Here is a 16,506-nt window from a genome sequence, read left to right as displayed (position 1 = left end):
CCTGGCTCTGCTGGCATTCACATCCCTTGTTAATACCCATTGCAGTCACCACCTGGAGCTGGTGTGGAGCCTCCTCCAAACACCAGCTCCAGCTCTCCAATGGTTGTGGGCAGTGCTAGGAGCAACGAAACTCCTGTGTTCCCGGTACCAAATCCACCCCAACAGGGCTGAGAAAAAAAAAACATGGGGACAGCAGCAGGGCATTAGTACCAAGAGTGGTGGACCCCACACCAGCAGTAAGGCTTTGGGCATGCTCCCCAGCCTGCAGCAGCCTCTGTGCAGTCCTGGTGTCTGGGACATGCTGGTTTCCCTTCCCACATTTCTCTCTCCGCTTCCAGCTACTTTAGCTATTTGTAGGAAGAAAGAATCTTGCACCAGATGTGCAGGATTTTAAAAGCTCCCCATTTAATCAGTGCCAGATGTTGCAAGTAGCTTTCCAGCTGATAGTATTTCTACTGCTGCGATAATTAAGATTGTGCAACCATTAATGGAAAGATGCAATCTGAGAACAACCTGTCACTTGTGATTATCAGTACAGGGCCRTCAGCCAGGTAATTAAAAGTATAGCCACTCACATTTTCATCTGCTATTCAGGTACGTGCTCYGAAATGGCACCGTCCTTTCTGTAAATGTAATGTAAGTGCACCACGTTGAAACAATTTGCCCTTCAATTCCTAATGTGTTGGTTTTGAACTTTTGCAAGTCATTGAAATGTTATTTAATTACTAAAGAAAAATGGCACAGAAGAGATGTCAGGAGTTGGAGGCATGATGCTACTTGACACAGCCTTACAGACTCATGCTAGCTCACTCTCTAATTGTCCCTGTTTTATTTTTAAAGGCCACGATGTCACCAACCAATTGAAAAATTGCAAAAATTATTCCTCTACACAAAGGAAGCCCTGCCAGGTCACTGAAAAATGATCCATCACTTTCAGTGAGGCTTATCCTACATGCAGTAAAATTACTAGGCGCACAATTTCCAGATAAATCACTGAAGCTAAGGCACTCACTTTCTACTAGCATTTTTTTTGCTCTATTCGTATTGGAAGACCTGCTTTTTGCTCTAACTTTCTAGGATGCCAGTAAAAGCATCCAACCACTGTCTTCCTTCTTCCAAAACCTCTTGGAGGACTGGCRTTGTGCGTTAAGCAATGACCTAACAGGCCTCTTGTAGCAAGGCCGCAGACCTCAGCGAATCCCTTGTTTAAGCCAGCTGCCTTCCTTGAGGACGCCATCAGGATTTGCAGGTATCAAAAGTGGTGCTGCCAGAGGCTGAGATGAGAGTATTTGCCATCCCGCAGCGCACACCATAGACTCAAATGGTGGGATTCATCTCACACAACTTCAGGCCTCTATATCACGGAGATTTTCCTGTGAGCTAGCTTGTCTGGCCTCCCTTTATGGTTGGTAGATTAAAAAAAAAAAATCATCTTTTCAGTGCAGCTCACCTGACTTATTTTAGATGTCTGCCTTTGGGTGTGATGGATCCTGACTTGGATCTGCCTCTTTCTGTCCATAAAGAGAGCCTGGCTTGGACACTTCCAGTGTCTGAAGATAAGAGRGATGAATCGCACTGCACTTGGACGGTCAGGGCCAGGTCCCCAGGATAATTAAGCACCTACTTCCATTTTAAATGGGATGTTAAGTGTCTTTAATCCCCTGAGACTCCAGGGCTAGGGCTGCAGCATCCCTCCCACGCTTTTGCTTTTCAACCACATAAATTTGCAGATATTCTTCTACCCCCTCCATCCTGCAGATCAGGCATGTTGTAACCTAGCTCTTTGCTGTGTCTGTAAATAACAAGCAGCAAAATGGTGCTGATGGGAATTTGCGTCAGCAAAATGCCAGGCTTTCCGGCRTTGCTCATCCATTCCCTAGGAGGCCCCTGCTGCAAACAGTGTAACAACATTTACTGCATTTATTGGCCATTTAAAATACCGAACTGGTGTTTTAGCAAGTCTTAAAAAAGCCTAGGACTTCACAAGTGTATCTTAGCTTTTAGCTAACACACACACATACACACCCGTCCACCCGTCTGTGCCAGGTTGGCTCCAGCAGGGCAACAAGGGCAAGAAGAAAGCAGTGAGTGTGCTTCAGATTTTGGCAGGTGCCTCCAAGCCATAGCAAGCTTCCCCAGCAAGAGCAGGGACCAGTGACATCCCAGGGAATGAATTTCTATGGTGAATAAAGATGCTGCTGCTTCTCAGGCAGTGTCCTTAAGCCATACAGAGAGGTCACCACTGCTTTCCCCAGGCTGTGGACTCAGAAAACCTTCATTCCATGGCATCGCTAGAGCCAGCCAGAAGTGTTTCACCAGAGCCTGTCAGATCTAAGAAATATTATAAAATTGCAGCAATATTTCACTTAAGTTGCATCTAAGGGGAAAAAAAGAGAAAGGGAGGTCTGACAATGTAGAARCAACCTATTTCAATCTTCTTTACAAGCGACTTCCTATTTTGATTTTATTCTGTGTTTATTGGATTCGAATAGAAATGGAGTCAGATATCCTTGGCGATCAAAATAGATTGGAGGGCTGAGGGGAGTTATTTTTCTTGGAGATTTTCTATATTTCCAAGTTTCCTACCAGGTCAGAATAAAAATCAAGTTATTGGTCTTGAAAATCTCCTTGAAAAATTTCCACTTTCCGTACTGCCTATCTCTTAAGTCATATGAACATGGTAGTTGTTATATTCCAGCAAGAGCTGATGTGGTAGGAATTAACTTTCAGATCAGAAAGGCACATAAGAAAATAAATATAGATCATGCTATGTTCAGGGTAGAAGGCTACTAGMATATTCATTCCTCATCTCTCAGGCCAGCAGACACATTGGCTAAAGTCAGATAAGGATGRGAGGACACCAAGACTGAGGAAGGGAAAACCCATATCAGAGAGCAGCAAGTTGCTGGATTTAAAATATATGTTGGGAAGCCCAGTACCAGCATAGGCRGGATAGGCATCTTGGGTGAAAACAYGAATTTCTAGTCCAAACCACGCTTCCCATCTGCTGCCCTGGCCAGACACCTTTCCTTTCTGTCATTTCTTGCCTACTGCAGGACACTAAATTCAAGTCTCTCTTTTTCTCGATTCAGGCTACATACTTGAGTGCTCATCCTTTGATGCCATACCTCCAATGACAGCATGCTGGGGCATCAGCCAGCACCCAGGCAGTTGTACCTTTGAATGCCTGCAGTAATCGTGTGTTTTCTCTCGCCTTGCGAGAAATGCAATGTTGCAACTTGGGGTTGAAGTGCAATCCAAGCCTAAAAAACAGAACATGGGCAGGGTCACGGTGGGAGAAGAGAGGTGCCAAACATCTGCAGTACCAAAGCTATTCCATTAGTGAACATCCTCTTCCTCCTGACTTCTCCCCCAACAATTACACGTGATAAGAACAAAGATAAATCAAGAGCCGTAGCAAACATACAGCAAATGTTAYGGATGCTTGAGGAGAGGTAGGCTGAGGGTTTTTGCTGCTCGGCCTGCGAGAGCAGCAAACGATACTGGACATTGGAAGAAACGCTCCGGACACGACCCCAGGGCCAGGTCGGGGCCGGGAAGGCAAAGTGTGTGCAGAGCGCCCGGGGTGGCAGCAGACTGGCAGCGGGGCGGGTAGCGGTGCTGAACTCTCCGTGCTCCTTAACCAGTGCTCTCCTGGCTCTTGTCTCTGCAGCGGTTACGACTTTGACTACGACTATTACAGAGACGACTTCTACGACAGGTAAGGAGGGGACGCGCAGGCCTGCAAAGGTCTCTTTTGGGGCATGCTGCTGCCTGGAGTGKGTCGCTCCTGCGGCGCTTCAGCCCRGCCCTGGCCCCGCACAGGCTCTTCGAGTACCGGGGCCGAGTGTCGCCGGTGCCCCGGGTGGTGCCCGTGAAGCGGCCCAGGGTCACCATCCCCCTCGTGCGGCGCGTGAAGGCGACGCTCCCCGTCAAGCTCTTCGCCAGGTCGGCCGCCATTGCCAACAGCTCGGCCAAGCTGAAGTGTGAGTATGTGCGTGCGGGCTGCCGGGACGGCGCGGGGCCCCGCTGGCGCCCCGCTCTGAGCCACGACGCGCTGGTCGGGGGAGGTTCTTGCCTATTTTTCCCTGCTCAGCGAGGGGATTTTGGTCAAGTCAAAAGGGGTGAGGAGGCTGATTGTGGGATCGCCAAGCTCCATCCAGCAGTCCAACACCTTCCCTTTGGTAGCCTCGTCCCCGGGAAGCCTTTGCACCTCCGTGCACAGAAGCTCAGGGCTGGAGAAGGTCATCCTGCCAGGCCACAAAGACAAGATAGACCCATTCCCAAAAGCCCCCAAAGGTTTCTTCCACCGGGGCTTTCCCCTGCCTTGCGCTCAGCCTCTTGCCGGCCCAGGAGTCCGTGCGTGGAGGTTGCGCAGGTGCAAGATGAGCATGCGGCGTGACCGCAGTTTCTGCTGCTCCCTGATTTCTTTCCTGCCGCAGTATTTGCCTTGCCACCACAGCTGTCTTCAGCATGTCCAGGTCAAAATCTCACCCGTCCCCAGCTTGGGAGGTTTCTGCTGCACAGCCGTGGCGGCGAGGGCTGAGTGTTACAGTAGAGATGACGAATGCCATGTCTCGCTCACAGAATCATCCCCAATACGTAAAACGGCCGGGTAGTAAGTAGTAAGGTAGTAAGTGCCTTTCTTTCCTTCTTCCGTTCCAAGTGAAATGCAGTGAGCTGCAAACAATCAAAACCGAACTGACACAGATCAAATCCAACATCGATGCTCTTCTGGGCAGATTGGAGCAGATTGCTGAAGAACAGAAACTGTCTACAGGTCGGTTGGCTGCGTCTCAAAGCCTCAGGGCTGGCCCTGGGAAGGGGCAAAGAGCTCAGGAGCAGAGAAGTRCACTTCAGAGCTGGTCGTTTAGGCGGGCAGGGTGGTCCCTAAGGTTTTGTGGTTTAAAACAGTCTCAGGGCTCTGACTTTGCAGYGTCCACACCACGTTCTGCTGGGGAGCCCCCCTCAGAGACACGGTACGAGATGTTTCTGCAGCACCAAAAAGGATAAAGTACTTCACTAACAAACAGGAAGATGCAAGTCCTTGCCCTGAGGAGTTCAAAATCTGAAATTCTCAGCTACAAGCCCCGAGTCATTTTTGGTGGAGAGGGAGAGGGAGGTTACCTCTTTCTAAGGAAATTTCATTCTTCTCCTGAAATGGCAATTCAAAGCTGAAAAATTGTATGGGTTTTATATATCAGCAGTGGGTCACATCTCAGTGCATACACAATTCCATTTTCTGCCAATGTTGGTATTAAAGTAAAAGGGAAAATGGGCTACAAATATTAGACKAACTAGAAACATCACTGCAAAAAAAGTGAAAAAAAAATCTAGATTCTGGAAACATCTGTGTTGCCAGGTGGATAGGCTGCCAAAGTTACTGCCAAAGTGGCTGTATTCCCCTCTACAAATTAGGGAAATGGGTTTTAAATCATTAGATTTTTTTTTTCTCTTTGGTGGTACGGTTTGTATGTTTTCCATTTCTCTGGGTTGCAGCTGCCTCCCATACTCCCTCCCCTTACACCCCCCTGCCAAGGACTGGCAGAGTGAAGGGTTCTGATTTGCCCTCTCCAGTATTTATTTCAGCCAGTTCCCTCAAAATCAACACTGTAGGAAAAAGCCTGTGTGCATTAGGAATATAACAACTCCTGAATGCAGGGGCCCACTGCATTAGTCTCATCAGACTTGAAGGACTCCCCTCTGCCACCTTCTTATCTTGGTATCTTGGCTCTTGGTCTCGCAGAGGTGCGGAAGAAGACTGATGGAAGCAAAAGTGAGATCTCCCAGGAAGACACAGCRTCAGAAGCAGAGATCAACACAGAGGAGCCACTGAATGGGGATGAGGGTGAGGAAGAGGGTCTCACACGGGATGAGTGTGAAGATGAACTGGTAAGAGGGTTTGGGTAATAGATCCCTCCAGCCAAGGGAATGTAATAATGAACAACAATTTTACTGGAATTTTTTAAGTCCCTTGGAAAGTACAGTTTTTCCTTCTTAAGAAGAAATAACTGTATTTAATCCCAGGATTGTTCACAGTTTGTTCATAGAATGGTAAGGTTGGAAAGGACCTCTGGAGATCATCTAGTCCAACCCTCAGCATAGCCCATACAGGGATTGAACCCGTGACCTTGGCATTAGCAGCACCACACTCTAACCAGCTGAGCTAAACCYGCCCTTCTGAAATGGTCTGCTGCAAAAGCTCTAACCTAGCAAATGCACATGGAGATGCTGGAGAAATATAGTTGGCTCTTGAAATTCATACCACATTTATCCTTGATTTCATAACAATTAATCAATGGTTAAAAAAAGTTGCTTTACTCCAGAGTGATTCTGAGATGGATTAAAACATATAGCAAAGACATGCCATATTATATTTACTGCACTTTCCTAACAACTTGTATTTGCAATGACCTTTCTTTTGGATGGACACCAAATTACATAAATCTAGTTACACAGTTTGAGCAAGCAGCTACTGCTGTGCATGAAGCTGTATATCCTTACTGAAGGCAGCACTTTCCTGGGCCTGATGTCGTACACATTGACTTTAGTCTTTCCCTGAGTAAGGATATTTTCTAGGCARGGACTGCAAGCAGGCTCCGCGAGCCCAGTGGGCAACTTCTGTGCCTAAAATTAAGCCCCTGTTTATGCAGTTTGCAGGATGAGAAGCCTATGTTTGCTTACTGTGATGATACAGGGTACTATATTACTAAAGGTAGTACTGTCATCTCTTCAAAATTAAGGTTCCTCTGAGAACAGGATCAGCTCCACACCCAGGCCAAATGAGCAGTTGCAAAGGGCAATAAAATGCTGGAYGGAGAGCTAGCCCTGTGCTGCTGCATGCTTTTCCGGGGCCTCAGCCCTTGCAAGTCAGGCTAGCTGGTGCTGCTAGTGCCCAGGGCACCTTGGTCAGGACAGATGAAGGATTTAAACAGGATTTCAACTGTTTCAGCATCTGGGGCCTCATAGCTGAAGCCCATGACCTCTGCTGAATCTAAAGAGATGATTAAGAAGACATCRTAACAGACTGCTATAAAGAAGAAAGGCAAAAGCTGGCCTTCATCTCTATGTTGATTAGGACAAGGAAGCCCAAGTTTAAATTACCCCAAGGGAAACAGATGGTAGAAATCAGGAGGGAAACTTGCTGATGCTAATGATGATAAAGCACTATGCAGCTGTCAACAGCAAATGTGGACTTCTCCAGCATTGCTGGGATATGAAAACAGAGTGGACAGACATCTACTGGGAATGATTTAGGATGAGCTGGAACTCATTAGGAGTAGAAAATGAACAAGATAATTATTTCAGGTCCCTACAGTCTCTATTTTCTGTAATTCTCTGGTCTATAAGTGTCATTAAGATCAGAAATATTTTGCTGCCAGCCTTAGACAGGCTCAGGTGTGCTCAGCGTGCGGCAGTTCAATGTGTGCAGTTTATCCACAAGGGTATTAGACATTGCAAGGTAAATCACAAAAGCCATCCTTTATACTTTGATCCTGACCTTGCAACACTGAACAACTTGTAAATCTTTCCAGTTCTTGGGGAGCAACTTCATCTCATGTCTCTTTGACCTGTAGACATCAGCACAGCCTTCACCTCCTGTTATCCATGGACACTGTGTCCACATTTGCCACTAAGAACATCTACCATTGTTTGGAGGGGTAGCGGGAAAGATTTGGTTGATGCAAGGCGGGAACCAGACCTCCCTACACTTGGGCGGTACCCAGCACAGGAAGATTAACCTGCAGTGAGCCTCTTCCCCATGGGAAGAGACCTTAATGGGACTTGGATCTAGGCCCCAGCTCTATCCTTTAGAAGACAAGTGCYGGACATCTCGTGGGGGAACAGCTGGCCTGAGCATACCTGTTCACAGGGGGAGTTTCACTGAACCAAAATTCATGTGCAAATACTATGGCTAAGCAGTGTTGCAAGCTACATCAGTAACAAAAAGGTAAAGTATATAGAGATACTTCGCAGTGGTATTAAACCCAGCTGGATGTAGCGGAGGCTTTCCACATCCAGGGAAATCAGGCATAGTTTTTCTTGAAGATCAGTGGGAGCTGTGCACATRCTTCCTTTCAGCCCCACTTCCAGGCTGAATTTGGCTACCCTGGTTCTGTGCACAAATAGCTTTTTGACCATAGTGAGAGTACCCCAACGCTGGATAGGGGCAGGGGAGTCAAGTCCAAGTGTATGCTCCAGGCCACAGATGTGGGAAGGGACCCACTCTCAGTATGAGTTTGTGCCCTTCTCAGAGAGGGTGGGCAGATGAGCTCAACAGCAGCTGCAGAGTCCAGAGATCACAGAATTGTGAAATAAGTTAGGTTGGAAGGGCCTTCTGAAGGTCTCTAAACCAACCGTCTGCTCCAAGCAGGGCCAGTCAGATCRGGTGCTTCAAGGCCTTGTTTTGAATATCTCCAAGGGTGCAAGTCCCACAGCCTTTCTGCATCCCTGATTCAGTGTTTGACAATGTACATGATAAAATGTTTTCCCGAAGGCAGAATTTCCCTGTTGCAGCCTGTGCCTGTTGCCTCTTATCCTGTYCCTGGGCACCTCTGAGAAAACTCTTGCCCCATCTTCTCTAAACCCTCCCATCAGGTYGCTGTGGACAGTGGTAAGAACCCTTTTTACCTTCTCTTCTTTAAACTGAACTAATCCAGCTCCCAGGTTCTTTCTTCATACATCTCATGCTCCAGTCGCTTGACCACCTTGGTGGCATCTGCTGGACTTGCTCCGGTATTTCAGTGTCCTTCTGGGCACACTACTGACTCCTGCTCAGCTTGTTTTTCACCAGCATCTCCAGGTCTTTTTTTGCAAAATTGCTTTCTAACCCCCTCACCCACAACGTGTCCTGCTGCATGGGGTCATTCTTGTTACAGAGAAAGATCAGGCAGGTAATACTTCATTCACACAGATTTGTCACAGATCAGGAGTCTGGGAGGCCAGAAGGCAGACCTGACTGGTGAAAACCAAAGCAAAGAAAACCTTGAATATCTTGGCTTTTTSTACGTTCTTTGTCACTAGGTCCCCTGCCCCATTGAGCAGTGGGCTTACATTTCCCTTAGCCTTCATTTTGCTGCCAATGTACCTACAGAAGCCCTTGTTCTTGCCCTTCACATCCCTCACTACTTCCAACTCCAGCTGAGCTTTGTCTTTCCAAACGCCATTATTGCATACCACAGTGGTAGCTCTACATTCTTCCTTGGTAGCCGAGCCCTGCTTCCACYTTCTAGGTACTGCCTTTTTGTGTAGGAAAAAGCTTGCCTGGGAGTTTGCTGTTCRTCCRTGCTGGCCTTCTGCCATGSCTATTCCACTTTCTCCACATCAGAATGGGCYGTCCCTGTGCTTTGAGGCAGGTGTCCTTGAAGATCATCCAGCTCCCCAGAGCTCCCTTGCTAACCAGGCCAGTCTCCCTTGGGCTCCTGCCAAATAGATCCCTGAGCAAACTGAAATCTGCTCTCTTGAAGTGCAGGRGTTTGATTCTGCTATTTGTCTTGYTCACTTCTTTCAGAATAGTCAACTTCACAGTCTCACAGTTACTGCAGCCAATACATCTCTCAACCTTCACATCTTCCATCAGCTCTGCCCTGTTAATCAGCTTGTCAGTGAGCTGTGTCAGTAAATTGTCCTTGATGCTCTCCAAAAACCTCCGTGGATTGCTTACATTCAGCCCTATTGCCCTTCCAGAAGATACCAGGGTGGCTGGAGTCCCCTATGGGTAGCAGGGCCTGCAATTGCTGCCCAAAGACTTCATACACTTATCAGTCTGAAGCAGATGCGTGCTATGCTGTCACTTGGTTTGGTCTGTCCTCTGCTCCTTACCCACAAGCTCTCACCTGCATGAGTCATTGCCTGTTCCAAGGCAAAGCTGTGTGCATTTGAGCTATTGCTGCCTCCTTTTTGAGCCAGCTTTCCCTCCTGGCTTCCTGCAGAGCCTGTTCCTAGGGCACTACACCAGTTTTGTAACTGCAGCTCTTCAGGCAGAAAAGGAGCCTTTGTTCTGTTGCTAGAAGTCACAAACCTCCAGACTTCCCCATCTTGATAGTCTCCATTCACAGCTCCTTTGAGCAGTCTCTAGCTGCCCCTCCTTCCTTGCATTGCCCTACTGACACTTCTGCCTCTGCAGGATCTCCACAAAGCCACAAAGACCCTTTTGATCTCCCTGATTGTACAGATCTGCCTASCTCACCCACAGCTTCTTCCCCTGCCTGGCTAGATACCTGTGCAGATAGATGGCTAGTGGAGGTTTGCAGAGATACACTGGAAGCAGCAGGTTGATGGACAGCTAAATTCCTTGTGCCTGATTCTCTGAACTTTCTCCCACAAGGAATCTGGCCCACAATTATGCTGGGTAGACTAGAGCTGCTATGGTGAGTGAGGGGTTAAAAATCCTCCACCTGGTTTAAGCAGTCAGAGAAGAAGAGCAGATTCAGAACTGAAATCAGAATAAGGTCCCATGCCTTACAAAGCAGCCTGTCTCTGGCAAGGTTTGGACTAGGTTCCRTTGCCTTTCCTTTCAGATTAGCTGGTATCACCTGCAGAGGTCCCATGGCTCTATTTGCATMTGTAAAGTATTCAGCCACACCCAATTTGGCCTCTGCTGGAAATAAAGTACCACTGCTGAGTATCTAATTCTTTTAAAAATACTATATTGCAGAATGGCTCCATGAGAGGGGCCTTCACGTGACTTATTTTCAAAAGCACGGGGAGCGGCTCAACACACCGCGCTGTCGTTGTGGCCTTTGGTGATGGTGATGGTCTTTGCAGCAAACTGAGACCAGCTGTCTGTTCAACAGCAGTGCCATTGCACAATTTGCAGTCATAGGCCAACTTCACCTTTTCATGACTGGGCAAGTCTTAAGCACTGGCATGCCTGTTCTCTGGTGTGGACCATTCCCAGGTCCTGAATAAACTTCTTATGGTGCCAAAACAAGGCAGCAGCTGTGAATACACGTGTAGTAACACCCACTTTAAATGTGTGCTGTCGTTGCCTACTGAGCACAGGTGTCTCACCTAACCTGGCCATATAAAAATGAGGCAGCCAGTCTAAGCATTCACACAGCAGAGATGACAGCTGGGCAACCACTGGTTGCCACAGGTCCAAGAGCTTCCTTGAGGACGTGCTGTTCACCCACTGGAGGTGCTCACTCTGGATTAGCCCAGATCAGACACCTGACTTTTTACGTTGCTAAGGTAAGGTGGGCTCACTTTCATCGTGGTCCCTTTGGGGTTTAGCAGGAGCCAGTCCTCAAAAAGCCAGCGGGGAATGACACTTCCCAGAACCTGTTCTGGGCAGAGCACTGCCAAAATAAGGCCCTGGAGCAAACTTCTGCGTTTGGTCTAGAACTGATTCAGCCAAAAATCACAGCCAGTGCACACAGGAGCCACATCAAGTCTGTAGTTGCTCCTGGGCTGCCAAGCAGCCCAGAGCTGTTCCCTCTGTGAGAGCACTGCCACAAGCTGATCCCTGTATGTGACCTGTCCCAGGCAGGAAGAGCAAATGGTGATTTCTTGTTTCTGGTTCCTTTTTCCCTTCAGGAGAACAGCCATTATACAGATGTGGAGGATGCCAGACTACAGTAACCAGGTACAGCTCACACTCTGCTTTCTTGGAAGCTGGATTCAGAGAAAATGCTTTCACTCCRTACACTTTTTTTTTCCTGCTTCAGAAGATGCTCTTTTACATTGATCCTCTGTGTTTTCGTAGCATTGAGCCTGCCTGCTCATCTGGGCTGTCGATTAGCCCCTCTCTCCATTTCCTAAGTCACTGCCTCTCTGAATTTTGGGGAAAATGATGTGCCTTTTCTCTCTCCTCTCTCCTTGCAGCCCAATCAGAACAGCAGTGAGCAACAGTGTGTGGAAAGCACGAGGCTAAACCCTGTCCTGGCAYGTTGAGCAAGACAAGCTAAACTGAAGGGCTGCTGTCATCTCTACCTAGCATTCTAAAGGAGAAATACGGCCCAACATCTTCCACCCATCTGTAAAGCAAAGACAAAGACAATGAATCATCCGAGCAGATCCCCACTTCCCCAGCCGATGGATTCAGAGCTCTGTTGCCAGCACAGGCAGCAAAGAAACCCTGCACAGTCCTTAACCTTCACTGACTGGAGATGGGAGAGCGGTTGTGTTACCAAATGAATCAGAGATGCTACCAAGCATTTTGTAGGAGAAGAGGGTCAACTAATTATAATCTAATAAAGAGAGTTTTTTCCCCCATGCTAGATGAGGGCCAGGACATTTGCTAACTGGGGAAAAGTTTGGACAATCCGTGGTCTCACATTAAAGATCATGTCATGTGGGGTGAGCTCCCCTCCCAGAACAGTCACCTCGTTTTGTGTGTGTCTCATCCCATGAGCTGTCATGGATACGTGGTCTCTTCTGGGTGGAAAGGCGGCTTCTGTGCTGGTTTATTGCTGTGCTCTTTGCAACTGCTGGAAGAAAGGGGATGGGAGAAGGAAGCTGCCTGCAGGGAAGCAAGTGAACCCAAGCAGGAGAAACAAAGCAAATGTCATCTGCAGTTGTTTGATCTCCTCACACTCACATAGTGGTTGCGAAACCACTGTGTAAAGGCTAAGCAAGCCTTTGCAGAGGGTGCAGGAGTAGGTGAACTGCATGGAAGAGACCCCTTTCTTGGCCCAGCGGCTCCCAAAAGGGAGGTGATCCCTCACTCCCTCTCCAGCGTGGTGCCGGATAAGTCAGGCCCTTCCCTGAACGTTCATATCTCCTCTCGCTCCAGCCTCACTGGTTCTTCACGCTCACCTGGGGCTCCAGGAGAGGGGTGAGGCAGCTCCTCATCCTAACTGCGAAGGTTGCACTCCAGCATCAGTTTGACGGATCTGAGCAATGTGATGACTTGCCTGAGCTTAACAAGACTGGTAACGAGGAATCCTCTGAGCACGATGCATGTGGGCATTCAAGCACCTCTCCTTCATCCCCAAATTCAAACTGCTTTTGACCTAGTCTAAGTTCTGAAATCAGAGAGTTGCAGCAGCTAGCATGTGGCTTGTCATGGGAAACCTTTTACACGGCAACATCTGTCTGTCTGCCTTTTCCTTCTCATTCTTTCCCCTTTCATAAGTTTACCCAGTTTTTCTGAGTTCAGAGGTTGATGGGGCTGAGACTCATGCAGCACTTTATTCAGATCAGATGTGTCCTGCCCATCTCCCCTCTGGCCCCCACTTCCCCTCCAAACCCCCCCCCCACACATCAGTGCTTTGAATCCAGAATGCTGTCCACACCTTCTCTTCCATCAAACTCTCTTGCAAACAGAGCAGACCCCTGAGTCTACAGAGGGCTGCGAAGGGGGGCTTTTGTTTTTTACTCTAACGTTCAAAGCCAGACCTCTTCTGCAGCATCTGTCTTCAAAGGGCGGAGGGAAAAACAGGTCGTGGGGGGGGGGGCAATGCTGCTCTGCCCAGAGGGCCATCCTGGAGCAAGCATGGCTCTTGGAGCACAATGTTGTGTTTGCATTTCTTAGGTTAAAATAATTCTTGAGGGATTAAAGGGATAACTGTGCTTTCCCCTACTTTTTTCCGGTTCCCGTACAATTTATCCATTGTGTTGTACTGAGCCGTTGTAGAGCTGTTTTCTAGGCTTTGAGAGATGAGCTGCAGTTTTTTGCTATGAACTGACTGTGATGCTGATGTTTGGGAGAAAGGTGACCTTGTACATACAATCCTGTATAATAAAAGAAAGAAATCTAATTTGCTTTTGCTGTCCTCTCTCGCGCGCTCTCTCCCATATGCACACACAAATGCACACAGAAGTTCACCCTGAATATAAGAATGAACTTCTTCACTGTGAGAGGGACAGAGCATGGGAACAGGTTGCCCAGAGAGGGTGTGGAGTCTCCTTCTCCGGCGATACTCAAACCCTGCCTGGATGCAACCCTGCCTAACATGCTCTAGGTGACCCTGCTGAGCAGAGGGGTTGGACTAGATGATCTCCAGAGGTCCCTTCCAACCTTCACCATTCTGTGATTCTGTATGAGCTTGCTTGTTGAAGCTTCGGGCTTCAACATGCTGCTCTGGGTAGAAATAGCAGATGTGCAAGAATTCCGGGCTCTCTGCTTTGTTTTACCTTGGCTCCGGGTTTCTTCCCCATCACCCAGGGCCAGAACAGAACTGCAGGCAGTGTTTTCATTAAAGATCCCTCAAAATGTTTCCAATGGGGTCACGGTGCCTGGCTCGTGGCTGCACCACCATCAGCGCTGTGGCAGAATCAGGTTCATGCAGTGCGGTGTGAGCCATCACGCTTCCCCCAGTTCCACCTTTAACAAAGTGGGGAACCTATAGATAGGATAATTGTGCCAGCTGAGAAAATCCTGACTGAAGAGGTATCAAGGTCCATGCAGCCTGGCAGACAGGTAGGGGAGCTRCATTCCTGCCCCATTGCCTCGTAGGTCCTGCAAACCCTGCGCAGAGGGGTGCTGCAGTGTTAGACAGCAGCAACAAGGTGCCCTCTCAGCAGTGCGCTAGCTCACACCCTCACACCTTGCATGTCCTAATGCTTCGGCTTTTTAAATGCTGTTTCTTGCATCYGGATTCTCTAACTTTGCCCCTGCAGTTTGAGTCAGGAGATGCAACAGAAGGTCCCCTTGACTTTAATAAATCTTACTAATAGCCATCAGACAGTTAAATTCCATGCAGCACTTACTTAGGAAATATTTAGGTTATTGCAGYTTTAATAGGGCCATTCTTTGGGGAATTTATAAAAGCAACTTGCTTCCTCGGTGAAGATTGTTATATCCTTCTTGTATTGTCTTCCATTATCTGCAACAGATGTTAATTACATATTTTTTCTCCTTTTAAAATATTTGGACAAATGTTTGGAGATGAGGTCAAAAACCCCAGCAGCTCTCGGTGCGAGGATATCCATGATCCTCCAGAAAACCAGCCCAAACCAAGAGCAAAGTGACACTCTCCCCAGGCTGGCTGAGAGCACAGCAGGGCAGGAGAAAAGACGTGCTCCTGGAAATGATCCCAGAGACCCAAATGATCCATGCAAACCCCAGGCGCTGCAGGGCCAGGCAGGCCCCAGGGGAAGCGCGACCCAGCTGAGCTGAAGCCCTCAGCCTGCCAGAGCAAGCAAACGCAGCACTGCAGCACCGCAAGGGTCACGTGGCTGCCGCTGGCTGCCCTGGCCCCTTGGATTCCCATCCTACAAAGGCAAAGCATGCTCCACAAGGCCACATCGCGCTGCCTCCAGGCTCCTCGTCTTCAGGACAACGGATGCAGAGCAGTGGCCTCGTGTTCCCGTTGAYGTTAGGTTCACTTAGTATCAGAAACAAGTTTTGCTCTAGCAAAACAGAGTCTTGATTAGCAACTTGAAATGCATAGCAAAAGGTAAACCCAAGAAAATACAGACTTAAAACACACCTGTCAATGTCAGGGTTTCTACAAGCTCTTCTGGCTGGAAAAGCCCAGGGATCAGCTCAGCGATGACACAGCTCCAGCACCTGGCCTCGTCGAGGCCTTCCTTGGTGGCCACGGCTGAGACCTCATTTCCCCACCGAAAGGCTGTGTTGCCGRCACAGCCATGACATTACCTTGGGGCCGGCATCTCTACACCTGCTCCCGTCCTCCGTGCGTAGTGGGAACCCTGTTCCCGTGCTGCCGTTGCCAGCCTGGCCCCGGGATGCAGCAGCGGGGCCCTTCACCCGCACGTGCACCAGGACAGCTTGCAGCCTGCCTTGCCCCGCTCGGCAGCGATTGATGCACCTTCCCTCCTTCAGGTCGCAGTACAAAACGTCATTTTAGCAGATTCARCTCTTTAGAACCAGGTCTGGCTAGTTCTTAGGAGCTTGTTTGCATATCAACATTTTATATCTTAATGAACGCATTGAGATCTCTGTGAAGAGGGAAGCTCAGACTGGGCAGGAAGCAGGCAGCCAGGAGGAGGAGTAAGGACAAAATTAGAATAATCTTAAACATACTATAAGGAACCAGCTTAGTGCCTAAACACTTCTAAAATAACTCACGTAGCCTTGGCTGCTGGGTACGAGCAAGGAATCACAAATCATTTTTATATACTGCAAGCGCTTAGTGCTGACTCATCCACCCAGGACATGTGCATTTGCATTCAAAAACTTCAAGAGATGCTAGGGATGCTGGGGAGATGAAAGGAGAGACAAAGAGGTTGTGTTAGCTGCAATGTGGGAAGGCAACTTCGGACTGGATGGACAGACAGGAAAAAAAGAAAGAGAAAGACTTTAAGAAAAGTAACAGCTCAGGTGCCCAATTATCTAGGACACCTTCGATCACAACCTGAACTGTTTCTCAGAAGGCAAATACYTTTGGGGACTTTCATTCCCAGTTGTAATGGCTCAAATGCAGGAAGACCCAGAAATAAGCAGCACTGCATCTAGAAAGGTATCCAGGGGTTATGTTGAAGCAAAAATGTAATTCATACCAATTTTACTTGTAATCATTTGCTTCTAATCTTTTAGAAGCAAAAATGTAATTCATACCAATTTTACTTGTAATCATTTGCTTCTAATCTTTTACC

General features: G+C 48.1%; 1 protein-coding gene across 1 annotated transcript in view; it reads left to right on the top strand.

Moving 5' to 3' along the window:
* Positions 1–11,908, top strand: part of RALY (RALY heterogeneous nuclear ribonucleoprotein) — a 95,009-nt gene extending 83,101 nt beyond the window's left edge. The window contains exons 4-9 of the mRNA XM_085311142.1: positions 3,674–3,721; positions 3,826–3,986; positions 4,667–4,780; positions 5,747–5,892; positions 11,539–11,587; positions 11,827–11,908. Coding sequence (XP_085167268.1) covers positions 3,674–3,721; positions 3,826–3,986; positions 4,667–4,780; positions 5,747–5,892; positions 11,539–11,583 — 514 coding nt within the window. The 3' untranslated portion in view covers positions 11,584–11,587; positions 11,827–11,908. The remainder of the gene's footprint in view (positions 1–3,673; positions 3,722–3,825; positions 3,987–4,666; positions 4,781–5,746; positions 5,893–11,538; positions 11,588–11,826) is intronic.
* Positions 11,909–16,506: the final 4,598 nt, after the last annotated feature.

This window comes from Rhea americana, unplaced genomic scaffold (assembly GCF_003343005.1).
Source record: "Rhea americana isolate MKP2758 unplaced genomic scaffold, rheAme1 scaffold_333, whole genome shotgun sequence".
In the NCBI taxonomy this organism is placed as follows: domain Eukaryota; kingdom Metazoa; phylum Chordata; class Aves; order Rheiformes; family Rheidae; genus Rhea; species Rhea americana.
The sequence above is the reverse complement of the archived record's forward strand: the minus strand, read 5'-3'. Positions and strand labels throughout refer to the sequence as shown.